General features: G+C 40.2%; 2 protein-coding genes across 2 annotated transcripts in view; one reads left to right on the plus strand and one right to left on the minus strand.

The window, feature by feature from the left end:
* Nucleotides 1-12,930, plus strand: part of COPB2 (coatomer protein complex subunit beta 2) — a 32,961-nt gene extending 20,031 nt beyond the window's left edge. The window contains exons 11-22 of the mRNA XM_027544907.1: nucleotides 392-480; nucleotides 573-679; nucleotides 1,964-2,107; nucleotides 2,982-3,112; nucleotides 3,370-3,577; nucleotides 7,965-8,075; nucleotides 9,068-9,282; nucleotides 11,502-11,594; nucleotides 11,680-11,860; nucleotides 12,046-12,114; nucleotides 12,257-12,328; nucleotides 12,566-12,930. Of these exons, the coding sequence (XP_027400708.1) occupies nucleotides 392-480; nucleotides 573-679; nucleotides 1,964-2,107; nucleotides 2,982-3,112; nucleotides 3,370-3,577; nucleotides 7,965-8,075; nucleotides 9,068-9,282; nucleotides 11,502-11,594; nucleotides 11,680-11,860; nucleotides 12,046-12,114; nucleotides 12,257-12,328; nucleotides 12,566-12,661 (1,516 nt within the window). The 3' untranslated portion in view covers nucleotides 12,662-12,930. The remainder of the gene's footprint in view (nucleotides 1-391; nucleotides 481-572; nucleotides 680-1,963; nucleotides 2,108-2,981; nucleotides 3,113-3,369; nucleotides 3,578-7,964; nucleotides 8,076-9,067; nucleotides 9,283-11,501; nucleotides 11,595-11,679; nucleotides 11,861-12,045; nucleotides 12,115-12,256; nucleotides 12,329-12,565) is intronic.
* Nucleotides 12,931-13,233: 303 nt separating this feature from the next.
* Nucleotides 13,234-26,914, minus strand: MRPS22 (mitochondrial ribosomal protein S22). Its single transcript, XM_027544917.1, has 8 exons — nucleotides 26,720-26,914; nucleotides 22,510-22,673; nucleotides 21,276-21,440; nucleotides 18,840-18,983; nucleotides 18,453-18,536; nucleotides 17,094-17,239; nucleotides 14,573-14,681; nucleotides 13,234-13,610 (listed from the first exon to the last, which is right to left on the minus strand). Exons 1-8 carry the CDS (start codon nucleotides 26,892-26,894, stop codon nucleotides 13,515-13,517), a joined length of 1,083 nt encoding a protein of 360 aa, XP_027400718.1. The 5' UTR covers nucleotides 26,895-26,914; the 3' UTR covers nucleotides 13,234-13,514.
* Nucleotides 26,915-27,798: the final 884 nt, after the last annotated feature.

Genomic DNA, 27,798 nt, shown 5'->3' on the forward strand with positions numbered 1-27,798 from the left:
GAGTCAAACACGACTGAGCGACTAAACAGCAACTTACGGTTGCATGGATCAATAACTGGTTCCCTTTTTGGCAGAGTAGTATTCCATTGTATGCATAGACCACAGTTGGTTTACTCATTCACCTGTTGAAGGACATTTGGATCTTTTAAAATGGTTTGTAAGCCCTAGTAATTTGTGTAATAGACATTGTGAAGCCTGTTCATTATTTGTCCAACTGTAAGCAGTTCACTGATCTCTTAGGAAAAAAATATATTAGTGAATCTTCAGATATTAATTTTATATTTTTGTGTAATTCACTACTTAAATACATTTGAAGATACTTGTAATATTTGGTGGAATTACAGTGTAGTATATATGTAATAGGCTATAATTGCTTTCCTTTTCCCCCTAGGTATGCAATAAGAGAGAGCAACAGTGTTGTAAAGATATTTAAGAACTTTAAGGAAAAAAAATCATTTAAACCAGACTTTGGAGCTGAAAGTAAGTGCTGTTTATATATGATACAATTTTAGAAACTTTGTAATGCCTCAAAAACATCTAAAGATCTGAAAATATTTTGTTGTTCTTTGTAGGTATCTATGGAGGCTTCTTACTGGGAGTCAGGTCTGTAAATGGTTTAGCTTTCTATGACTGGGAAAATACGGAACTCATACGCAGAATTGAAATTCAACCCAAACACGTGAGCTTCCGTCTTTGCTGTTTTTGGAATGTACCTCTTTGTGACAAACTCTGGGTCCCTGAGGCCAAGAAATACCCTGGTACCCTGCTGTCCCTGTCCCATTGTGATGGACATGGGGCCATTTACCTCGGGATTGCTTTTAAAAGGAGGATTGGGGTATTTAGATAAGGTAGTAGATGTTGGGCTTTTTGAAAAGTATAAAGAGTTGTACAAATGCCAAGTGCTAGTCGTATTTTAAATGGCTTTAATGCTTTGAAGAGGAAAAGTCAATGAGTTCTTCACGTGGCAAGACCTGCAAGTCTCCCACTCAGTTCAGAAAGCCTTTGCCTACGTTATCTGATAACGGCTGTTTAAACTTTAGGTGGCCGTTCACCAGTGATGGTTTTCTACCTTTAGATCTGCCTGCTTCTTTGAGAGCTTTCATTGTCAGGAAGTTATCTCTGGAGACAGATATCTCCCAGGGTCCTGGTTCTGATTGCTAGTGTCTGCATTGTCTCAGCAAGGGAGGCATCATCCTCAAGGGGGCAGACATTGGTTCCTGAAACCAATTGATGAGAAAAAGTACTCTATTTTATCTATAAAACATAGATGTTCATATGTTCATACATGTTATGTGTTTGTATACTATGTGTATGTTTATGTATTACATAATGTATAGATGGATAGTGGGCGTTCTGGGTGGCTCAGTTGGTAAAGAATCTGCCTGCAACGTAGGAGACCTGAGTTTGATCCCTGAGTTGGAAAGATCCCCTGGAGAAGGGAACGGCTACCCACTTCAGTATTCTTGCCTGGAGAATTCCAGGGACAGAGGAGCCTGGTAGGCTACTGTCCATGGGGCCGCAAAGAGTCGGACACGACTGAGCAACTTTCACTTTCAGATGTGTAGTATCTGTGATATTAAAACTTCATAAAGGAAAGTGGGAAAAAAATGCCTAAAAAAGGTTTGGTGTGGGGGTCATAATGGGGGTGGGGGGAGGGAGAGACACTGTTGTAGAGCAGCTAGAAATAGTCTGTACTCCTCTGAATCTCACTTACTGCCAGCACTTACTGCCAGCGCTCCTTCCTGCCTCCCTAGGGCTTTCCATTTCTGTAAATAAAATAGCAGCGCCCTGTCCAACCTCCCAAGTGTGTGTGTGTATGTGTGTGTGTGTGTGTATCAGATTAAGTGCTTACTTTTTATTCTAATGTAAGAAGATAAATCTTGCAGGAAACAGCATATGCAGTTTGTCACATTCAGATAGACTCCAAAATCATTTATCTGTGTTTTTGTTTGTCATGTCACAGATTTTCTGGTCTGACTCTGGAGAGCTAGTCTGTATTGCAACTGAGGAGTCATTTTTTATCCTTAAATATCTGTCAGAAAAAGTCTTGGCTGCACAGGAAACACATGAAGGAGTTACTGAAGATGGCATTGAAGATGGTTTTGAGGTAATTGCATCAGTGAAACTTTAGCTTTGTTTTTAAACGAATTATGTACTTACAGCTGAACTTCACTCAGTGTAACATTTTATTGTAAATTAGGTTTGGGAAAACTTAATAAACACTTAAGGAGTTATGGTAAAATGTGGAAATTAAAGTCTTGGCTCAAAGATCAGGGTCTGAAAGTATTTGTTAAAAGAGATTTGTGCTTTGATTATAGGAAATCTTTAGACCAGCTTTGACAGTTTTTCAGTAAGGAGGTTAGAAGTTGTTACGGTCCTAAGACAGTTTAGTTAGAGTTATTTACAATGGGTTTTCAAGCAGAGGGAGCCTATCCTGGTACTCTCTGATGACTTAGAGGGGTGGAACTTGGTGGGGAAGGGATGGAAGCTCAAGAGGGAGAAGATATATATATTAATTATGGCTGATTCACTTTGTTGTACTGCAAAAACCAATACAATATTGTAAAGCAATTTTCCTCCATTTAAAAAATAAATTAAGAGAGTCTATAATTATCTTTAAAAAAATAAATTAAATGAACTTCCAAATATAAAGATAAATCGTCCATGGTAGAGGTGTCTTAGAAGATTTTGTGAAATACTTATTATGCCAGTCTCATGTATGTTAGGAATTTCAATCAGCACTTTCTTAGATTATAGCTTTAACTCAACGGTAAGACTTTATAGATGCTCATTCAGGAATCTGTTCTTAAATGAAGAAAGAAGATAGACATTCCAAGAAAGATTTTCTTTCTTGAAATAGGATTCTTTCTTTGCATCTCTTTTTCTATCCATCACCCCTAATTACATTCAGTTTTTTGTTATTGAAAGTTTGTTATTTGTTGTTGAATAAGATAATAACAGGCTTCATTTTCTTTCTGTAGGTTCTTGGTGAAATTCAGGAAATTGTGAAAACAGGGCTGTGGGTAGGCGATTGCTTCATTTACACAAGTTCTGTGAACAGATTAAATTATTATGTTGGAGGAGAAATAGTCACCATTGCCCACTTGGACAGGTAGCTGACTATCGTTTTGCTTTTGTTTTTAATATCCTAAATTTAAAAGTATACTTTAAAAATAAAACCAGTTGCTGGCTTGTAACAATGATAGGCCTGGTTTTTCAGTGTTATGGTTTTAATAGGTGGCAATTTGCTAACTAAAACTGCATCAATCAAATGAAAAGATTTTGAGCAAGAAGCAGAGGGAAGAAGGGAGGGAGAGAGTATGTACTGATCTGGGCTTAATTCTAAATTAGTTTCCATTTCTCTTACAGGACAATGTATCTCCTGGGCTATATTCCTAAAGACAACAGGCTTTATCTGGGGGATAAGGAACTGAACATCGTTAGCTACTCCCTGCTGGTTTCAGTGCTGGAGTACCAGACAGCCGTCATGCGGAGGGACTTCAGCATGGCCGATAAGGTCCTCCCGACCATCCCGAAAGAGCAGAGGACCAGAGTTGCACACTTCTTGGAAAAGCAGGTAAGGGGGGTTGTTTGTTTATTTATGTGTGTTTTTAAAGCCAGCAATTTGAAAGAATGTTTGTATGAGTTTGAACTTTCTTTCTTTATTGTCACTGTAATTGTTTCCTTATGGCAGTGGACTTTCTCTTATAAATTTAGGTCACTTATTAATATGCTTCCTTCTCCTTTCTCATTGTCCTTCATATCCCCTTTATATGTTGAAGGTGATTTATTAGTCTTCCCTTTCTCTAGACTTCTTTTCCATTCTATGAGTATTTTCATTTCTATGCTGTATTTTTCTCTATCCTAGCTAGCTTCTCTCTTTCTGTAAAATACACATAAAATTTATCATTAGTGATGAGCGTTTTCCTTAAAGTAGCATTTTTATAATCAGAGTTTGTTTATTCTTGAAACATAGTTGATTTACAGTGTTGTGCCTGTCTGCTGTATATGACTCAGTTATACACAAATATACATTCTTTTTTTATAATCTTTTCTGTTGTGGCTTATCGCAGAATATTGAGTATAGTTCTCTGTGCTGTACAGTAGGGTGTTGTCTATCCATTCTATACAAAATGGTTTGCACCTGCCAACCCCCTCCTAGTCCATCTCTGTCCGTCTCCCCTCCTTGGCAACCACAAATCTGTTCTCTATGTCTATGAATCTGTTTCTGTTTCTTAAATAGGTTTTGTGCCATATTTTAAATGCCACATATAAGTGATACTATGTGATATTTGTCTTTGTCTTTCTGACTTACTTCACTTAGTATGATAATCTCTAGATCCACTGGCATTATTTCATTCTATTTATGGCTGTGTAGTATACCATTGTATGTATGTACCACATCTTTATCTAGTCCTCTGTCGGTGGACATTTCAGTTGTTTCTGACTCTTGTGAAAAGTGCTGCTTTAAAATCCAAGTTATGTGCACAAAAGCTTTGGAAGGCTTAGGAGAACACAGCCCTCTCCCTTCTCTCATTTACGCTCCCTAGTGGTAATCACTTAATTCTTTTAGCTGACTATTGGCATTTATTTCCACATGTCTAACATGCTTATTATGGAGAAGGCAATGGCACCCCACTCCAGTACTCTTGCCTGGAAAATCCCATGGACGGAGGAGCCTGGTAGGCTGCAGACCATGGGGTCGCTAAGAGTCAGACACGACTGAGCGACTTCACCTGGTGGGCTGCCGTCTATGGGGTCACACAGAGTCGGACACGACTGACATGACTTAGTAGCAACATGCTTATTATATTGCTGTTTCTCAGTTTTAGGTATTTTTTGGGACCTCCCACTCTGTAGAAAATGAAGAATTTATCTTTCTTTCACTCCCCCTGCTTCAACAACCTACATGCCACTTAAATCGTTACATCATAATTTTGATTAGATCAGTATCCATTGTTTATATTATTATGACTATTTAAACCCTGTTGACAGCTGAGCCATATTATAGCTTCCCCTTTTTTCAGTTGTTTTCCCTGAGTTAATAACTGATTCTTTTATTAACGTTGCTTATTTCTCTATGTGTTTAGGGTTATTCTTCCTACTCTGCTGCTTCTCCAGACTTCCTTGCTATCTCCTTTCAGTGTGTTCAGTCTCCTTCAGGCTCAGCTGACTTTTTCACTCATCATGAGTATCCCCTCCCCATCATGTTGGGGCCTCCCTTCGTCTTGAGCCATTGTTTCCTATATCCCCTATCTTCTTTCCTGGTTTACTCCCTCATTTTGCTGGAGTATGTCCTTCAGTGGTTTTCTGAGAAAAGGGTTTTTTATTGATAGGAAGTAAATGTTTTTGTGACCTTGAATATCTGAAAGTGCCATTGTTCTACCCTAGAACATATTTGGCCACTTAACTGGATATAGAATTCTAAGTTGGAGATAGTTTTCTCTCAGAATTATAAAAAAAAAAATTCTATTTTGTCTTCTGGTTTCTAGTTATTGTTGAAGTCTAAACCATTTATATTCCTGAGTCTTGGTGCCTGATCTGTTTTTTCTCTTTGGAAGCTTTTTGGATCTTGCTCCTGTTGTTCTGTAATGTTATCATGATGGTGGGCCCTGGCTTAGGAGTCAGTCATCATTCATTCTGCTAGGTATTAGATGAGCTGTCTTAATTGGAAGCGCATTCCTTCATTTTTGAGAGATTTTGTTGAATCATGTTTCTGTTGATTTCCTTCCTATGTTTTCCATATCCTCTCTGTGGAACTGTTGTTCAGATGTTGGACTTCTTGGCACTGGTTTTCTCATTTTGTTATTCTTGGACTTTTAAAATCTTGTTTATTGATCAGAGTTTCTCTTCATACCCTCTGTTAGGGTATAAGTGATAGTTGGAGTTTTCCTTTTCCCTTATTGGTATGCTTTCTTCAGATTACTGTTACTGGTCCTGCTATTATTGGTTTGATTTCTGTCTTTCCTTTTAAAGATTTTCCTCAGGTATCTGATGATCTTTGAGCACTCCTTTAAGAGTGGAGGTCTAAGAAGCAGGTCAAAAGATCTGAGTTCATGGGTGAACTTATTGAGTATGAACTTAAAATATGTGATGTGGCTGGGCCAATTGATTGGGAAACCTCAATGTCAGTTTCTTCATGTAATGAATTTGTTCATTTAGTAAATTTAATGAGCACTTAATATTGTACCAAGCACTGCCCAGGCTGGCATATGACCCTCATTGACATTTTAGTATTTTTAAGTCTAGCCCCTTTGGTTAGTTTACAGAGAAGCTCCCCAGTCACCATCATTCTGGGGGTGGGGGTGGGGGTGCGGTGGGTAGAGTACAGCTTGGTGTCTCAGTATTTAGTATTTCAAACATTTAGTTAAGTATCCATTCTCATAATCTCCTGTTTTCCTTTTGCCACTCGGTATTCCTTCTGGGTGTGTAGGTATCCCTCAGGCTGGAGACCCTCTAGTTTACCTTCTGTAGACATCAAGCCTCGTCTTCCATGTGTGTTGAGAGGATGTGGGGAGGCGTGAGGACCTGGGGTGTCTAACTGCTTCTTATATAGACCTAGGCAGTTTGATTTCTTTGCTGGCTTTAACACTGCCCTTCACGAGACACAGCTGAGGTGTGAATTGAGTTATTTCTATGCTGTCTTGACTCCTGGTTTAGTCTTCTCTGGTGTTTTAACTGAATGTTTATTTCAGTAAGTTTAACTCCTTCACCAGCTTTCAAGCTTCACAAAGTGTTGTTATTAAGACTGATTTCTCCTCTGCCTTTTTATGTGTCCTTGGGAGTTTGTGCTTTAAAGAAGAATCCCTGTAGTGTCATTTCAGTGGAGATTGGTGGAAAACAAAAGTAAACATATATAGTCCACCTCATTTCATTTGCTTCGCCCTCACCTATATATGACTAGTACTATGGATTATCTATCCTCCACTCTTGGATTGTATGTTGTCTGCATTAGTGCTAGGGGAGAAAAGGAGTAATGCAGATTATTCAGAATTTCTTGTTACCTTGTACCTCAGGGGTGAGTGGAGGGAGGGGCAGCTTGTATAGTCTGGGAACTTATTTTGAACACAGTGATACAGCCATGCTGACTATTTAGTGAGACAGAACTGTCCAATTTCTGCATCCTGACTTAACAGCATTCACCTTCAGTCTGAGGAAGTCTTCTGCAGCTTGAACTTTTTGTCTCATTATACCAATCCCCTGGAGCTGAAGAACTTGCCCATAGGGCAGACCCCATCAGCACCGTGTTGTGGGAGAAGCTAATATAGTGATTATAGTAGTTGGCTTAAAAGCTTGTTTCTGATGGCTGACTGGAGCATGGGAAGGAGGTTTTAGACTTCTGCCCTCTGGAATACTTGCTGAAGAGTAAACTGGACATGAGACCAACAGTAAAGGCATAGGTAACACCCAGGCAGTGTCTGGACCTGAAGGCAAAATGTTTGCTAAATGACCTGCGGATGATTGAAAATCGTAAAGTTTTACATTTGATTTTCCTTTCTTTGAGGCCCAGGACTAGATCTCTAAGGCCCAGCTTGGGCAATTACAGACAGCTAGGTGTAAACTACTGTGCCTTTTCTTTTTTAAATGGTTCTTGTCCAGTCAACTTTCTAGAATCATTTTTGATATTTACTTTTATACTTCTAAATTTTACTAGTTGTTGTTTTACTTGAGTTTATCAAGCATTGGTCAGCTTCCATGCTTAGAAAACAGGCGTGCAACTGAATTTTGTCTTTCCTGTATGTTCTTACCAGTTGATTTAATGGCTCCTTAATTTTTCTGTCTTCTTATTGAAGAGTAGTTGTTGTTATTGTTACTTTTGTTTAAGTAACAGGGCTTCCAATGTCGGCAGCGTATTTAGTTTTGAGGGGAAAATGGATTATTTGCCATGTGTGTGCACTGTATATGTAGACTACACACACAGGTTTTGCTGTACATAAACACACACACATATCTTATCTGTTCAGGGCTTCAAGCAGCAAGCTCTTACAGTTTCCACAGACCCTGAGCATCGCTTTGAACTTGCTCTTCAGCTTGGAGAACTAAAAATTGCATACCAGTTAGCAGTGGAAGCAGAGGTATGTACTAATTTATCATTTTTTGTAACTGATGGAAAGAAAGGTCAGGAGATATTTGTATGTGTTTAGTGTAAGTTGTGTTATTTAACTTTTCTGAAATGCAAATTAGTAACTAATTTTGGTGAGGTTATTGCCTCTCTTTGGTCTTTTTAAAAATGATTAATTCTATATTCTTATTAATATATTCTTAGCATTCTAATTTAAGCTAAAGTTTTTTGTTTTTTTAATCTTAACATGGGATCTATTTTGGAAGAGAAGAATAGCTGGAAGATAGTAGATAAAGGAATCTGGAACTCTCAAATAATGCAGACAAGCAGTAATGTGTCAATATCCCAAACTAGTGAGGAAGATGTTAGTTTTAAAGAAGGGTTCTGACATTTTGAGACAATTTAATGACATTTTTATGGATCGTATATTGAGGGCTCCAGTTATGGTTCAGTCTAGCTTTTACAGGTGAATTCATTTCAGATGTACTAAAGAAATTTTAGCTATGTTAAGATTATCCAAATGAGCAGCATTTTATTTGATTTCTGAGACACTACCAAATGACAGGAATAATATTTATTATTAAATATTTAAGGACATAAAATCTTTTTTTCTATTCTTTTTTAAAAAAGGGTTATAAATCATTCCTTAAATTACAATCTAATCACCTGAAAACTTATTAGTTTTAGTTTCACTATATAATTACAAGATAAAAATATAATGGGCTAATTATTCATACAGCATTAAAATTGATTTGTGTTTGAATTAATTTTGTGTATGTGAATAATTTCCATTTCCTAATTACATATTTTGTCATTCCGTTCTTATTTTGATTGACAGAACCAACTTAACAAGCACAGCTCAGTATACATAAAACATGTATTTTATAATTATAGAAAATATAAAATTGTCAGCACAGTAATGCTCAGATTAACAGAATAATGTTGGTATTGGAAATTCAGATGTTGATTTAAAAGATATTTTAATGTGGAAACTCTTTCTTACAGTCAGAACAGAAGTGGAAACAGCTTGCTGAACTTGCCATTAGTAAATGCCAGTTTGGCCTAGCCCAGGAGTGCCTGCATCATGCACAGGACTATGGGGGTCTGCTGCTTTTGGCCACTGCCTCTGGTAATGCTAGTATGGTGAACAAGCTAGCAGAGGGCGCAGAGAGAGACGGCAAGAATAATGTGGCATTCATGAGCTACTTTTTACAGGGCAAGTAAGTATTAACCCACGGTCTAAAGGCAGGCAGAGTAATGAGAAGCACTGTCTGCACTGACTTTTGAGGGTGGTCTTTCGAGAGCAACGTGAAGAGGAAGCCCTGGAGAGTGCACTGATGCCTGGCCAGGGGGTATTGCTGGTAGGAGCAGGCAGGGGGACAGGGCTGCTTCAGCAAAGGATGCTTTTACCACAGTTTGTCTAAATGTTTGAGCAGAGTTGAGCTTCAGAGAAGAGAAATGTTAAACCCCTTTCTCAATAGCCCTGCCACTTCCTGGCTAAGGTATTTTATTTAATGACAGCAAGAGGCTGTCATTTGGTACCTGAATGGCAGGTGATTTTGCCCAAATTGAATAATTCTGATCTGTTTACAACAAAAAATCCAAAAGGGGGATCAGGATGCTAGTTACTAGTTACTAGCTAGTTACTTTTAGATTTGCATTTAAAGCATTAAAATGTCATATATTTTCAAAAGTGTAGCAGTTAGTACATATCAGATCTTTTCATTAGTTGACCATTATGAAATAAAATGCAAAAGTATTCATTAATTTTGCCTTACAGACTTTCTGAACCTCACAGTTCATCATAAAAACTTTGAATGTGTATGTATTTTATACCAAAGTTTTTATGATGAACTGTGAGGTTCAGAAAGTCTGTAAGGCAAAATTAATGAATACTTTTGCATTTTATTTCATAATGGTCAACTAATGAAAAGATCTGATGACACCCTACTCCAGTACTCTTGCCTGGAAAATCCCATGGACGGAGGAGCCTGGTGGGCTACAGTCCATGGGGTCGCTAAGAGTTGGACAACTGAGCGACTTCACTTTCACTTTTCACTTTCATGCATTGGAGAAGGAAATGGCAACCCACTCCAGTGTTCTTGCCTGGAGAATCCCAGGGACGGGGGAGCCTGATGAGCTGCCGTCTCTGGGGTCGCACAGAGTCGGACACGACTGACACGACTTAGCAGCAGTAGCAGCAGCAGCATGCATACATTTATATACCTGTGAGAAAAGGTCTGGGCTTCCCTGGTGGCTCAGTGGTAAACAATCTGCTTGCCAATGCTGGAGACATGGGTTAGATTCCTGGGTTGGGAAGATCCCCTGGAGAAGGAAATGGCAACCCACTCCAGTATTTTTGCCTGGTAAATCCCATGGACAGAGGAACCTGGTGGGCTTCAGCCCATGGGGTCGCAAAAGAATCCGACACGACCGAGCAACTTAACAAGAATAGGTCCACTGTTTTTTGGCTGCACTGGGTCTTTCGCTGAGCAGGGGCTTTCTCCAGCTGCAGTGCGTGAGGACCACTATAGTTGTGGTGCACTAGCTTCTCACTGTGATGGCTTCTCTCACCGGGGAGCAGGGACTCTAGAGCATGGGGGCTTCAATAGTTGTGGCACATGGGCTCAGCTGCCCTGCAACACGTCCCCCCTGCATTGGCAGGCAGATTCTTAACCATTGGCCCACCAGGGAAGTCTGGTTCTACTTTTCTTATCAATTATTCAAAAACCCCAAAAATTCTGAAGAGAGTTATTTGGTGGCATAATCAGACCTAAACTCTTAAATTGTTAGTTGTTTTTAATGTTTTTATGCCACTTGGTATGTTTTTATTGTATTTAGTAGTCACGTGTTTTTTGCAGAATATTAACGTTTGTGTCTTTGGTGCTGAGGATATTATGTAATATGTGGCATATTACTTTGTAATATCCAAGTATTACCTTTTTAAAATTAAAAAAAAATTCTTAATTCTAAAACACAGTATCCACTTTATCAAACTTACACAGGAAAAAACTGAAATAAAGAGAATGGACACTTGGATATTTTCCTACTGGGCACCACTGCATTGTCTAGCACTGTTCATCTTAGAGATGCTGCCCTCAGTAATATACTTGAGAAACGAGTTTCTCCTCTGTATCTCCTGAAGCCCTTAAATGTGTTCGTATCAGCTACCTTGTCTTAAAAAGCCCCTTTAGTCTGCCTAGGACAGTTAAGCAGATTGAAAATGGTCACAAAAGCTATCTTATTTCTCACACTCCTGGAGTCCATTATGTAACTCACAGGTGATAAGTTAATGGCTCAGTGACAGAAAAGAGGTATACATGTGGGAGCTGGAGAGGGAATGCTGACTTTGCAGCACTAAATTCACATTTCTCTAATGTGCTAAGTGCCATTATTACGGCGTTTATTCGTGGTAACAGTGCCTGTCTTTAATCTGTAGGCTTGATGCTTGCCTGGAGCTTTTGATTAGAACTGGACGACTGCCAGAAGCTGCCTTCCTGGCACGGACTTACCTACCCAGTCAGGTTTCAAGGTACAGACTTTTCATTTTGGGAGGAAATATTTCAGATAAAAACAGAGTCCTTACCAATCTCCCTTTGGTTCCATATCTGTAACAGGGTGGTGAAACTCTGGAGAGAAAACCTCTCAAAAGTCAATCAGAAAGCAGCAGAATCCCTTGCTGATCCAACAGAATATGAAAACCTTTTCCCTGGATTAAAGGAAGCCTTTGTTGTAGAAGAATGGGTGAAGGAAACGCATGCCGACCTATGGCCGGCCAAACAGTACCCACTTGTCACCGTGAGTGCCTGGGGCGCCTGATTTTGCGTAACTGCAAGTAGAAGGGCATTCACAGCTTAAGGTTTTAAACTGTACTACATACGTTCTGATTTGATTGAGAGCTAGTATTTGGGATTTGGGCTAAGTTCATAGATGAATTATGCTTTCAGAATATTTCATTCCATCATTGCTTCATTCCCTGATAGCCAAATGAAGAAAGAAATGTTATGGAAGAGGCAAAAGGCTTTCAACCCTCAAGATCTGCAGCTCAGCAGGTCAGTAGACTGCTACACAAGATAGTCTGGTTGAGATTTGTTGATTTTAAGTACCATCTCCCACTTCCTAATCCCGATCAGTCTTCCCTTTGGCAAAAACTTCGAATTCCTGAACAAATTCCTTTGTTTTGTGGATTTTCAGGAACTTGATGGGAAACCTGCTTCTCCTACTCCTGTTATCGTGACCTCCCAGACAGCCAACAAAGAAGAAAAGGTATTGACATCATACCCAGCTTCCCGCTGGACCCCAGCCTCACCCTCTTTCCACGTGAACGTGTGCTAGCTGTGCAGGCCTGTGTTTTAAGTGATGTAATCAGTTTCAGAGCAGAGGCTTTGAAATGGAAAGATACCCCTTTCTGACTGTTGGTTTAGTTCTCTTTGGATCATGAATCACAGGTAACTCTTCGTTAACACAGTACTACAGAACTCACCCTCTTCCTTTTGTTTGCAGAGTTTACTTGAGTTGGAAGTAGATTTGGATAATTTGGAAATAGAAGATATTGACACAACAGATATCAACCTAGATGAAGATATTTTGGACGACTAAATAATATTTCCCGTTTACTCAACTAAACAGATGATCATTATGGACAGGTATCGATCGTCACCCTGACCACCATGCTTTGGACTCTGAGAAACTCCTTACATTTTTTATATGTAGACGCTGTTGCCCACTAGGAGCACAATGCCCTCATCTTCGGAGGAGTTTCTGTGCAGCATCTAAATCACTGTTCGCTTAACTAAAACAGCTGTGGGCTTTGATTTTTTTCATACTGTCATTGGACCGTATCTCATAAAATCTTCTGAAATAATGAAGATACTTCAGAGTTTCCTTTTTGCAAAATGAAAACAGGATTCCAGTTTGGCTGAGCCAAAACTACACCTCTTCTAGGTATCAGCCCATGTTCTCTTCTCTTTGAATAACTATTTTCAAATAGCATCATTCATATTTTTCTTAGACTTGAGTATCGGTGCTAGACCTCACTGCATTATTCCCCTCATTCTGTATAACTTTCTTATGCCTTCCTCTGACTTTGTCTGGTAGTACCTATTGCTAGAGTCAACTCCCCTGACCACATTAAGCTGGGCTCTGTTTAAATTACCAACTGACCCATTTGGTAACACAGAGACATAGTACTTTTATTCTTTCTTTTTACACTGTACTCATCTGACATGATTAGAGAAATTCATAACCAGGCATTTAAATATACTTCAGTTATCCTCTCATAGCTTCGGAAAGTGAGTGGAGTAAATAGTTTTTTCTTTGTATTTCTGATAGAGGCACTATTTAGAGTCTAAAAAACAATTTTATAAGGAACTCTTAATTTTGACATTTTTTTTCAGTATTGACAGAAAACCAGCTAGAATTTAGTAAAATGAAGTTTATTTAAAAAATATTTTTAGGAAGCTGCAGAACTGCTAATGAATGCTTCTTGGTAAGCTTGCAGTGTTAATTCTATATATGCTCCCTTCTGTGCTTCTGTTTTTGCAAAGACCTGTTTAAAAAAAAAAAGTTTTAAAATAGAGAATATACTATTGATAAAGTTCCTAGTGAAGTCCCAGTTTAAAAACCCTCCACATTTCACAATATTTTTCTGATTACCAAACAATAAGCATACTACATGGACAGAAAAACAGTATCACAGTTAAAGCAACCTAATTCCAAACACCAGAAGTTTCCAAACATGATTGTCATTTTTCAGAAAAAAATTAAGAAAACCTACACTGCTGGATCAAAATAAGAAGCATTAGGTTCAAGAGAAATCCAGAGGATGGAAGTTAGCAAGATGATTTTTCACTTTAAAGAATGGGCTTTTCCTACTCCACCTATAATGTCATCACTGGTTGTTTTTATCCTCAGTAAGCCTTATAACTGCTTTGCAGTAGCATAAAGTAATATTAGGAGAGAAGCCAGATCCACAAATAACATGTCTATTGTGAGCATCAGAAAAGATGAAAATCATACAATGGTTTCCCCGCATCCTGAAAAAAAACCATCTCAACATTTACAGAGAAATCTGTGTAATCCCATAGTTTTGAGAGCGATACAGTTCCAAAATGAGAACGCACTATCCTCCCTGCTTCTGGACAGGAATGTGACCAAACTGGGCGACATGTGCTCTAAAGAGCACAGGAGCTGCCGCCCCACTATCTGAACTCCTTGGACTCCGGTGGCAGCTGTTTCTATTGTCCAGGCTGAAGAAATACGGGGCTCTAATCACTCTGGTTTAAGACCACGAATCTGTGTGTGTGTTGGTCACTCAGTTGTGTACTACTCTTTGCAACCCCCACGGGGTGTAGCCCTCTAGTCTCCTCTGTCCATGGGATTCTCCAAGTAAGAATACTGGAGCGGGTTACCATTCCCTTCTCCAGGGGATCTTCCTGACCCAGGGATTGAACCCTATGATTTCTTCACTCAATCACTACATGATAATGAATGTGAAAGAAGTCCCTTTACCTTAATTAACTGTAATCCCTCAGCAGCCTGCTCTTTGGCCTCTTGAGCTGACTGGCCATCAGGATGGAGGATGTGATAGAGCTGGACCAAGCTGGCGGCATCATCAACTCTGGAGGGAAAGGGTTTACTGTTATAAAGGGTTTGTTGTTTTCATTTTCTTTTTACATATTTAACTTTAGTTTATAGTTTTCTTCTTCGGCTTCACAGTCCTATAAAAGTATATGCTCAACTTTACATTTCAAACTTCCTTTGGGCCAGGGGGAAAAAAAACTTTTACAGCTTTCAGTTTCATATTTTCAAACCATTTTCAGGAATATTGGCTAGTTTAGGTTTCACAGGACAAGAGTCAATACAGACAGGTACCCAGATAATGAAAGTGAATATATTAAAAATGTGGCTGTATCCTTTCTGAAAGCAGAGCATCATTTCTCATAGAAACAGTGTTCTAACAGTGGGTGATTTCCAGGCTGGCCCACATCACCAGCAGATAGTAATAGAGAGGGTGGGTCTGTACCCTCATCCCACATAAGCCAGAGGCTGGTGGACATGGGGATGCTCAGTCCACTTGCCTTCAGGTGCAAACTAGCAGTGACATCTGCTGAGGAATTTTCACTGAGACTCTGAATTAGTGGATAAATGCTTCTGAGAGGCATCTAGAAGTCCAAGGAAAGACTCCCAAGCCACCTGTCAATTCACAGGATCCCATTAGTTAAAAACCAGCATCCTAGAGAAGCAAATTTGAAATTATGCACTCTAGATAGAAGAGAATTCAGGTTCTTCCTCAGCAATCTGTCTTGTCTGTCTCTTGTCACACAACTACCCATGATGAAGCCAGAACAAGAGCTCAATTCTTCCAGTTTGTACTTAACCTTTTGAGAAATCTATAGGCTGTTTTTATCAACATTAAAACTTTGCCTTCCCCAAACTAAATAACCTCTATCCTCTCACACAGTCAACACCTTCCTACCATTTGCCACCTCAAAGCCCTTCTAGAGTGGAGTGAGAGTGGGGTAAAGAGTTTCTTAAGCCACGGTGACCTTAGAGAAATGCTCTGGGCTCATCCCAAAGCCTGTTCACCCTAAAGGTCATCTCTTGGTGAAACTGAGAAAACCAGAGCTGAGAAACCAAACTTTCCAGAGGAAAAATATTTGTTTAATGTTCATTATCTACTGTGTTTGTTGTACTCTAATAGTTCAACAAATGTGGCAACAAAAGATAACAGTCATTCTCTTAAAAGCTAAGCATGTGAGTCCATAAAGAGCTTAACTGGGTTTCTATATCTTGGTCACAGCAGGGCTTCTTTATGTTCATGCTACTGTATAATACCTGTTTCACAGAACGATTTAGCTTCAAACCCAGCCTGTATTTGAAATTAAAAGCAAGTAAATCCTCATGTAAAAAAATGTTTTAAAGCACCTCAATTCAAGACCAACAGTGGAACTTAAGTTTGAAATCTGTGCAGAATTCTGGCATGGGCTCCATTTGCCAAGGATATGCACCCTCTACTGTTTAACCTGGGATTTGCAGCAAACTGTCCTGCTGAGAATTCCCACAGGAAGTTTTACTTACACAGAGCAGGAAAGGTTAAGTACTCAAAATTCCCTCCCAGTATGCAAATATGGCAACCCACTCCAGTACTCTTGCCTGGAAACTCCCATGGACAGAGGAGCCTGGTGGGCTGCAGTTCATGGGGTCGCTTAAGAGTCGGGCACGACTGAGCGATTTGACTTTCACTTTTCACTTTCATGCATTGGAGAAGGAAATGGCAACCCACTCCAGTGTTCTTGCCTGGAGAATCCCAGGGACAGAGGAGCCTAGTGGGCTGCCGTCTGTGGGATCACACACAGTCAGACACAACTGAAGCGACTTAGCAGCAGCAGCAGCATGCAAATGAATTGCTTCAGATGTAAAGCTTACATGTGATAAGTATTTCTATAATAACTTATGAGTACACCTTGATAAATAATTTTCAGCGAAATACATTCTGTGTTGCTCTAATTTCTTGCAAAAAATGTTAAATAATTTCAGAACATTTACAGCTGAGCAGCTTTAAATTCATTCACAGCTAATGCACCTAAAGGCAAGTAATTTTTGAACATGCTCATGATCACCAGCAGCCTCCTGCTTATGTGGGATGTGGACTGCAAGGAGATCCAACCACTCCATCCTAAAGGAGATCAGTCCTGGGTGTTCATTGGAAGGACTGATGCTGAAGCTGAAACTCCAATACTTTGGCCACCTGATGTGAAGAGCTGACTCATTGGAAAAGACCCTGATGCTGGGAAAGATTGAGGGCAGGAGGAGAAGGAGACGAAAGAGGATGAGATGGTTGGATGGCATCACCGACTCAATGGACGTGGGCTTGGGTGGACTCGGAGTTGGTGATGGACAGGGAGGCCTGACATGTTGCGGTTCATGGGGTTGCAAAGAGTCGGACACAACTGAGCGACTGAACTGAACCGAAATACAGGTTTACTGTAATGATAGTGAGAATTTCTTTACTTACTAAGATCATACTTACAAATCTCTCTGAATCTGGTCAATCAATAAACCATCAATCTTTTTCTTATTTACAAAATACCAGGCCATTCCACCAAAGTGTCTTGTTGAACGTAAAAGGTCATACTTTCCATATTTATCTATATCTTCATAGGTCTGATGATGAACCTATCCATACAAAATGCAATTTTTCAGAAATACAAAAGTAAAAGTGAGCCAACATTACTGGATATACATCCACTAGCATGCGAGCTGTCTAAGAAAGTATTAGTAAACCAGGTCTCCTGATCCTGCATCCACCATCAGTCATTAACTAGCAGGTATGATTAAGGACAGCTCGCCACTGGCAGTGTGTGGAACCTGGAACAAGTCTGCCAGACATTTATAACCAGATCAATTACTCTTCAGCAGCCATGCACTATATATGAAGCACCTATTATATATATGGACCACTGGAAATAACGGACTTCCACTTCTCCTTTCCCCTACCCAGTCAACTATCCCACTCCATCTTACTAATTAATGTTCCTTTAGTTCTTCCAGACTGATCTTAAATGAGGACTCTGATGAGGGCATTCCTATATTAAAAAGGCTGCTGACTGAAGTCCAGATTCGTCAGCCTAGCATCTGAGGTTACCTGTGATATGGCCCCATCTACCTTTCTAGCTTAATCTTGAACCACTTCCCTAGGTATTCACCACATGTACAAGCAAAACAGATGACTGGCCATTTCTCAAGTCTACTTTTGTGTCCTGCCTATTGTTCGTACTTTCCTTTCTACCTGAAATACTTCTCCATCCACTTGCCACAATGTTCCCTATCCTCCTAAAGCCCTCTTAGGCCTTCCCTGAGAGCATGTTGCAGCCTTCTCTTAGCACCCAACATCTTAGACCTATGGTGGTGATTATACTTCCCCACAATCTTTCCTGGACTGCAAGCTTCGACAAGGTTCCCTATCCTAGTTCATGTCATCACCTCCACAGTAACACCTTACACACAGAAGGTACTATATGATTATTAAATTGCAACATAAGGCACATACACTGCATTTTGGCAAACTTTAGTAAATAACTTTCCTGTACAATAAACTGAAGAAAAAATCTCTGCCATCAAGTTTGGGTACTAACTCTATCACTTATTAGCTGTGCAACTTTCAGCGAGTTACTTGACTCTCTAAACTTAAGTTCTCTCATCCTTAAAGGGTTGTTGAAAGGATGAAAATATCTATTTTGTGTACATCCAGCACTGGACAGGTGTTCAGGCATTTCCCTTTTCCTCCCCCTGTATTGAAGCTTATAACCTAACTCATTGTGTTGGACTAAAAAATCTTACTCATAACCATACTGACACCCATACTTTAGATACTATAAAATATACTCACTTTGATATAGTCAGCAGAATCTGGCTCAAACTGGGCAACGCAGAGATTGAGGACATCAACATGCCGGTCCTGACTGTACATGGTCTAAACCCACATAGCAGAGTTGGAATTAAATGAGAAGAAAGTGCAACACCTGTCCAGACACCATGACAGCCCTGCCCCTCCACACACAGGCCACATCTGTGCCCAGCACGAGGGAGGCAGAAACCACACACAAACCACATGTCACACCTGGATTCAAATCCCAGCTAACCCAACTACAAGACAATGACCCTACTTATCATTAGAAATGCCTGTGTTTATCAAAGCAAAATACCCAGCAGCACCAGAGCCAACAGGTTCAACAAAGAAATCACCACCGCCTCTATGACCCCAAAGTCATCTTACCTGAAGATTTTCTTCCCTAAAAATTACTGGTGTTAAAACTCTACGGCCTTCTTTGGGGAAATAAATTTGAATCATGCGGTCCCGTTCTTCCCAAGAGGCTTTGCGTAGCGTGCCACTTGGTTCTCTGACAACAATAAAACGCTCCTGAAATAGAAAACACAAGGATGAGTTTGTGAGGGCTGATTTTTAGTTCCAGTGTCCCACTAAGCACCATTATAAGAATAGTTTGCAATCAACAATATAAAATGCAACGGGCAAACAAAATGCAATCGTGTATGATTTCAATAATAATTTTAAACCTCAGATTTGGTGAGATTTGATACTTCCTTCACTAATCATCCCTGATAGCTCAGTTGGTAAAGAATCCGCCTGCAATGCAGGAGACCCCGGTTTGATTCCTGGGTTGAGAAGATCCCCCGGAGAAGGGATAGGCTACCCACTCCAGTATTCTGTCCTAGAGAATTCCATGAACTGTATAGTCCATGGGGTCGCAAAGAGTCAGACACAACTAAGAAACTTTCAGTTCAGTTCAGTTCACTAATCACTGCAGTGCCTCTGACGATCAAAAATCTAATGAAAGTATTTACTAAATATGAACTACAGTGGTAAAGTGAGTTGAATGCATAAAATGATTCAACTAAAAAAAGTTGATTTGAGATTCATCTAAATCCATTTCAGAAAAAAGAAGTGCTATAAACCTTTTTAAATTGTTTTCTTATCCTAAAGTCTCACCCAGATAAGACTTGACTATTTTATGGTCCATATTTAAAGTGACAAGGATAAATGGAACAAACCCAAGAATGTGGAATCTTACTTCCACACCTCTGCGAGTCCTCATTCTGGCAAGAGACAAATGTGTCAGAGAGACTGGTGCACCTGCCTCTGGTCTCTTTTTTTTTTTTTTTCCTAAGGAAATTCTTGTTTTATTTATGTATTTACATGGACTCCTTACACAAATAACATTCCTGTTCTCCTAAGGGTTTCTTCTATAAATTGGAATGGCCAGGGAAAAGCATTGTCTAATTTTGACTTGATTATACACGTTCAAAAGAGAAAGGGAGTGAAGAGAAAAGCATTGGAAAGTCTTTGACTCTGGGGCTCAGCACGTACAACAGACGTCTCGGACTCAAGATTCATCCAGGTTGTCGGGTAGTTCCAACGCCGAGGGAAAACTAGGGGAGCCCACCCCACCCCACCCCACAGAGAGAATTTCTACAGCTACTCTAGCAAGATGATCCAGCTAAAGCATAGGTTTCAAACTACAGAGTTTCAACTTAACATCTAAAATTTTAAACTGTAGCATTTCTGCGACAAATAAGCTCCGAGAGCTCATCTCAGAAGAAAAATTAAAGAACTATTGCTCTGATGAATGTTTGGATAAACAAGTACGGTGACCGCAACCAAGGTGTTGAGGGCAAAATTAAAGATCATCCCAGGCCAAACGATGCTTCCTTCACCTACTGGGTGAATTCCACTCACTGTCTGTACCACTCAACTGGCAATCTAATTTAGCACAGGCAGCATTCTTGACACCTCATAGATACTGTTAACTTTGTTTCAGAACTAGAAAAGGTCAGGAACTGGATTATAATTCTTTACAAAACCCAGAAGGACTTACACAGAGTTTTGCACACAGCTGATAAATGCTACACATCTGATTAATGTTTAACCAGATGGTAGTGACTCTCAACTCTTCAGAACTTTAATAAGTCTCTGAATGTGTTTTAAGCATAATATAATTAAACCTTTCATCAAGCACTGCAAACAGAAAAAAATAAAATAGATGGTAAAGTAACACAATTGTTCCTCAAACGGATTTTGGCAATTTGAATTCCAAGTTCCTTTCTCCCTTTCAGGTTATAGAATGCTCCCATAACCAGCCTTCACAGCACTGCAAACGTATATTAAAATACTTCAAAGCAAAAATTCTAATAAAATGAAACTCTGATCCCATTCATTATGTCAGATATACAGGTGACTGACATACAGACATGGACACTGCTCACATCGCGTCTTCTAACCATAATCAATATGATAAAAAGATTAGCATGGGGTGGCCCTTTTTTCAACCCTATCACTATTAAATATTCTACTGCAGTTTGTGGGCTAAAATGCAAATTACTCTTTTCACTCATTACTTGAAAAGGCTCAAACACAAAACTAATGTATTTTATTCTATAAGTGCTAGAGTGTTCTTTTGGAACTGCCAATCAAGTGAAGAGGAGCTAGACAATAAAAACTACAGCAGATGAAGTGGTACCTAAAAATTATCTGGGCAAGTGGGGTATTTTTACTGCAAATTCTGAAAAGTGAAAATCCTTTGAGAAGTCTGAGCTTTGGGAGCATCAGCAAGCATTCCATCTTCTCAAAAAGCTTGAGCTTTTTGAAGTCAATCTAGCTTGGGCAGAATCATTTTGTGATTAGACATATACTTACCCGATGTGGTATGCTGTACGATATATCAGTAAACACATATTTGGCTGTTTCGGTTCCTTCCAAAATCTTATCTTCAGCTAACACATCATTTATTGGTGTTCGCTCTTCCAGAACTGGTGGCATTTTTAATCTGACTTTAGCTGCCTCAATCGCCTGTCTTGTAGCCTAATGAAATAAAATATATCTTAGGGAAAGCCACAAAGTTACAGACCAAAAGGATCATCTGACAAAAGCAGATACTAATAAAGAAAAGTGCTAAAGACTTCAGACAGAACCTGTAGGTACAAATAAGTGAGTGAAAAGCCAAACTTGGGCTCCTGGGCCCTGGCCTTTGTCTCTGTGATGAGAACATCCGTCACAGGCTCAACCACTCTCAAAAACAGAAAAGGGAGGCTCTGAGACAGAGCCAGGCCACAAGAGCCACCCAAAACAGGACAGAGGATTTCACTTACTGGGTGCTTACTATGTTCCAGATGTTGCTCAAATACTCTGAGTGCATCTGGCTCCTTTAATGCCACAACTACCCATATGAGCCAAGCGTTACTATTTATAGAGGTCATTTTATGAGAAAGAAAATAGAGGCACACAAATGTTAAGTAAATTGCTAACAAGCTGCAGCACTACAATTTGAACCCAGGCAATTTAACTCCAGAGCCCATGCCCTTAACCACTGAGCACAGTGCTCCATGCCATACTGCTAACAGTGGTTCTCTGAGAGATGAAAGGGGCCTTTCACTCTTCATGTGCTATATACTTTGGGGTATTTGAACTCTGCTATGGCTCTCAATGATTTTTGAGTTGAAAGAAAAGCAACAATATTTCACATATTCATACATGAAAGGGTTTTCCACAAAGCACTCAATACCCATGACTGCAGGAGGACACCTGCCTGGAACAGAATACTGTTCAGAAGGATCTCACAATCTCACCAAGCCTCAGCCTTAAAGCAGCTCACAACCAATGTTTCTGCAGGAAGGAGGCTGGAGCAAGGAGAACAGAGGAAGGATGCTAGGCTGGTTTTGGAGCAGAGGTGGTTCCGCCTGATAGCCAGACCTGACCCATATGTGCAGTCTGTCTAATTCTGGCAATCTTCCCTACTCCTCTCTGCCAGACTGCACAAGTTTCTTTTCTCAGTTCTGTGCCTGGAACTCCCCCTCAAATCTGGAGGGACCCTGAAAATTTTGTTTAATCTTTTAAAGAAAGATATTCTACCAATATTCCTACATTCACATACCTCTTCCAACTGTGCCTGGGTCATTAGCTTGTAAGTTGGTGGTTTCGTTTCTTGTACTGCTGGCTTAAAAATCTTCAGTAAATCCAAGCCTGTCATCTTGATGAGTATGCTTTGGACTTCCTCATCCATAAAAGTAGGTTTCTTGATCTTTGGGCTACCAGATTCTGTTAAATAAATTTTAGTAAATAAGATGGCAAAAATGACAAGACAACAAGACATCTAAATGGAAAAAGTCAATGATAAAAATGATTAACACCATGTCTACCTCAGTATGCACAATGCTAATACCTACAAGACTCATTCATTCATTTAAAATTTACTGGGCATTCACGATGATCAAGATACAGTTTCTGCCAAAAAGGCACTCAAAGTCTAGTGAAGGAAGCAACAGGATAAAAGTAGTTAATGCAATATTAATGACAATAACGGTTACTGCCAACCAAAGAATTGTTTCCTACTTGACAGGAGTTACACACATTTTCAGGAAGGCTTACACCAAGCCACAAAGTATGTACTGATATCCCAGTTTTGTATATGAGGATACTGGAGGCTTGCCAAAGACAATTAGCTATTAAATGATATACCCAGGATTTAAACCAAAGTTTATCTGATTCTAGAACCTAGATCAATTTCAATTTACCATCATGTTCCTCAGAGTAAGTGCTACATACAAGGGAGGTACAGGGGGTTGTATGATAACAGAGACTGAAACTAAACTTAGCCTGGGAGCAGAGAAAGGCATGGTAGAGTCAAAGAATGCTTCCCGGGGACCCTGAATAGGGCAGAGAAAAAAAGGGAAGGAAATTCTAGGCTGAGGGGTTCCATAGGAAAGAGAGGCCTGGATCACTGGACACGATACTGAAAAGGCCATGTGATGTTATGGAAGAAAGCTGGACAGGAGCGGAGACGCAGATCTCAGCTCTGCCCGCCCTAGTATGCCTATCCCTTTGCCCAGCCTCCACTGCCATTGGAGTGGGGGAAGCCATTCGTCCCAACCACCTCGTCCTCTGCTGGCCCTATAAATGCTGGTGTCCCACAGGATTCTGAACTACATTTTTCTCTCCCTTCTCACATTCTTGATGGATTATCTCCTAACCTTCTGTAACTATTAACTACCTAGAAACTCTAAAAGCTGAATCTCCAGCCAGATCATCTTCCATCCAACTACCCAACGGACATCTCGCATGTACGTCATACTGCCAAAGCAGAACTCGTAACTTCTCTTCTATCACAAACCTGCTTTTCCTCCTATCCTTAGCACCATCCAATAGGTCACGTGGGCCAGAAACCTACAGTCATTCTTGACTTCCCCACTACCCTCCACATCTAGCCAACAGCATCAATAATAAAAATGGTAATGTTAACAGCTAACATCTGTTAGATATTTACTATGTGCCAGTACTGACTAATACTTTTACATACTTGGTACATTTAATCCTCATAACAACCCCGTAAATACTATGATTAGTCCCATTTTTACAAGAGGACACTGACACAAATCAATTGCCTGTTACATCTTATAAATCATTCTTTAACTCTCTATTTCCCACTGCCACTACCCTAGTCAAGGCCATCCTATCTCTTGCCTCAGCCTTCTAACCTGTCTCCTTGCCTCCATTCTGACCATTCTCCACAGATCAATCACAGTCATTTATTAAATATGTAATCCAAACAACAGAAAAGAGTAACAAAATAAAGAGGTGGTTCTTTGAAAACATAAACAAAACTGACAAACTTTTAGCTAGACCAAGGGAAAAAGAGGACCCAAACTAACAAAATTATAACTAAAAAAGACATTACAACTGATACTACAAAATTACAAAGGATCATAAAGGGCTACTATGAGTAACAATATGCCAGCAAATTGGACAACCTAGAAGAAGTGGAAAAATTCTTAGAAACATACAATCTACCAAGACTAAATCAGGAAGTAATAGAAAATCAAAGCAGACCAATTACTACCAAGAAGACTGAATCCATAATAAAAAATCCTCCAGTGAAAACAGGCTCAGGACCAGATGGTTTCACAGGAGACTTATCAAACATTTAAAGACAAATTAATGCCAATCCTTCTCAAACTCTTCCAAAAAACTGAAGAGCAGGAAGCACTCCCAAACTCATTTTATAAGGCCAGCATTATCCTGATACTGAAATCAATAAAGGATACTAACAGAAATCTACAGGCCAATATCCCTGATGAATACAGATGCAAAAATTCTCAATAAAATACTAGCAAACTGATTCAGCAGAACGTTAAAAAGATCGTTCACCATGATCAAAGAAGATTTGGGATGCAAATACGGCTCAACATACTCAAACCAATCATTATGAAACATATTCATAGAAAGAAGGAAAAAGATTTCTTTGATAGATGCAAACAAGCACGTGACAAAATTAATGATTTTAAATTTCTAACAAATCAGGTAAAAAGGAACACACCTCAACACAATAAAGACCATAAATGACAAACACACTGCTAACATACTCAATCAGGAAAGGTTGAAAGTCTTTTCTCTAAGAACAGAAACAAGACAGGGTTGCCCACTCTCACCACTCCTTATACAACCCAGTACTGGAAGTTCTAGTCTGAGTACTCAGCCAAGAAAAAGAAATAAAAGGCATCAGAATTGAAATGGAGTAAAATTGTCTCTCTCTGCAGACAAAATGATGTTATCTATAAAAATCCTAAAGACTCCATCAATAAACTATGAGATCAACAAATTCAGCAAAGTTGCAAGATACAAAATGAATATCCCAAAACCAATACCATTTCTATACACTAACAACAAATTACCTGAAAAAGTAATAAAGTATCAAAAACATTATAATACTTAGTACTAAATTTAACCAAGGAGGTGAAAGATTGCGTTGCTGAAAACCACAAAACGTTGATGAAAGAAATCAAACGTATAATAAGTGGGCAGGTACTCTGTGTTCATGGATTAGAGAATTAATATCATTAAAATGTCCATACTACCCAAAGCTATCTACAGATTCAATGCAACCCCTACTGAGAGTTCAACAGCATTTTTTACAGAAGTGGAAAAAAACAATTGACAAATCTTTATGGAATCGAAATCACAAGAGACCATGTGATTGCCAAACCAATCCTAAGAAGAACAAAGCAGGAGGCATCACACTTCCAGACTTCAAGCCATTAACATGAAATCAAAACAGTATGGTCCTGGCATAAAAAAAGACACACAGACCAAGAGAATAGAGTGCAGAAATAAACTCATGTATATACAGCCAACTAATAATTGAAACTGTGTCCCCAGTAGACTTTGTGCTCTCCCAAGGCAACAGCCCTGTCTTGTACTGGTCTCTGGCACCCAAGGTCTCTTACAGTGACTGACACACAATAGCGCTCAGCACCACCTCTCACCTCAGACCACCTCACCCATTCCCCCAGCTTCTGTTAACATTTTTACTCCAATGTTTCTCACCTTATATGTAACTGCATATCTGACAACTCCACTGGAATTTCAAAGGCATTTCAAATTTCAAATGTAATGCATCCAAAACAGATATTTAATTCCACTCCCTCTCCCATCTCATTTCTCCTGCCTCCACAATGGGTTCCCAAACTACCTGGGTTCAGTCTCATTTCTGGACTTTTGCTTACGCTGTTTCCTGCACTTGAAATGTTTCTTGGTTTTCTCAACACGATTAACCAAGTTTCAACTGTGGTCACATTTTCTAGGAAACCTCCCCTGCCCTTCCAGCCTAGTTTAAGCGCCACTCTTCTCTCCATTGGAGAAGGAAATGGCAACCCACTCCAGTATCCTTGCCTGGATAATTCCACGGACATAGGAGCCTGGCAGGCTACAGTCCATTCGGGCGGATATAGTCGGACACGACTGAGCGACTATTATTCACTCACTCCTCTCCATCCCCAATCACAGTCCAGGTCACACTGCACTGCCTCTTCCCACTGGACCACGACTTCCCTCAAGCAAAAACCGATGTCAGTCTTAGTCCCCCTTAACCCCTAAACTTAGCTTGGTGCTCTACGAAGAGCGGAGCTCAAGCAGTGCTGCTTAGGCAAGGGAACGAATCAACAAACGCGGGTGACGTCCGACAGGATACAGCCGCCTGGGTCTAAGGGCGCGCCAAGGGAAGAACTGGGGCCCCCGCGTGGGTCTCGTCATCTGAAAGGCTCTAGATCTCCCAGAAGAACGCTCCAGGGGACGCCTAGCAGGTCACTCACCGGCCTCGGAACAGAGCCCACGGCATGGCGTTCCCGCCCCGCAGACCCCGGGCAGAGGCTGGAACAGGTCGCCGGGCCGCGGCCGAGCGCGGGCCCGGAAATAGACTCGCCCGGCACCCCGAGAACCTGCATGGAGATTCCACAGCGATAAAGACACTCTGAGGGTCGCCATCATTATCCGGGCCACTTACGCCGGAAACGGCTGAGAAAGATTCTGGGTCTCACGCGGTTCGCGCGGCACCCTGGGAAATGTAGTCTGGATGAAGGAGAAGGAGGAAGCGACGCAATTCCTATTTATAAAACAATAAACTTGTTTATAAAACAATAGATTGTTTCTTGTACACAGCTCGTTCACACGTAAAAGGTGTTTATATGACCTTTTTTCTGGACCTTGCCTTCGTTTCCATGGCTCTAAATAACAAATTCCCACTTCCTGCCCAAACCTTTTCTCCCAGCCCCAGGTTTAAATCCAACTGCCTCAGCATCCTACTTTTCCATTCAAAAGTCTCACGCCCCCAACCCCCGCCCCCACCCCGCCCCACTGCTGCTACTGCTACTGCTAAGTCGCTTCAGTCGTGTCCGACTCTGTGCGACCCCATAGACGGCAGCCCACCAGACTTCCCCGCCGCTGGGATTCTCCAGGCAAGAACACTGGAATGGGTTGCCAAATAACACCTGATTCCAGACCCCGATTGCCATGGCACCTATCATTCCCCTTCAACTCACACACCTTTTTCTGTCTCAGAATCTTAAGTCTCTTTTGCAGCTCTTTTCTCAATTTGTGCTCAATTATTTTGCTCATTTATCTGCTTGCTTATTTTTCTCATGCCATGAAATCAATGACATTATATATTGTGTTATAAGATCACCCAGCCTGGTACATATGCACACAGGAAACATTTGTTGAATAAATGACTAAATGAACGATTAGAGGATCCTGTTATGTTCTTCCCAGTTGTCCAGGATGTGCAGGTTTTATCCTCCCCTAGCCTGGTGCCCGTGCTAACTTATTCCCAACATCTGACTAAAAAGAGGCATTAAGTAAACGACTATTTGAATTCGCTAGACAAATAAACTCA

Source organism: Bos indicus x Bos taurus, chromosome 1 (genome assembly GCF_003369695.1).
Source record: "Bos indicus x Bos taurus breed Angus x Brahman F1 hybrid chromosome 1, Bos_hybrid_MaternalHap_v2.0, whole genome shotgun sequence".
In the NCBI taxonomy this organism is placed as follows: domain Eukaryota; kingdom Metazoa; phylum Chordata; class Mammalia; order Artiodactyla; family Bovidae; genus Bos; species Bos indicus x Bos taurus.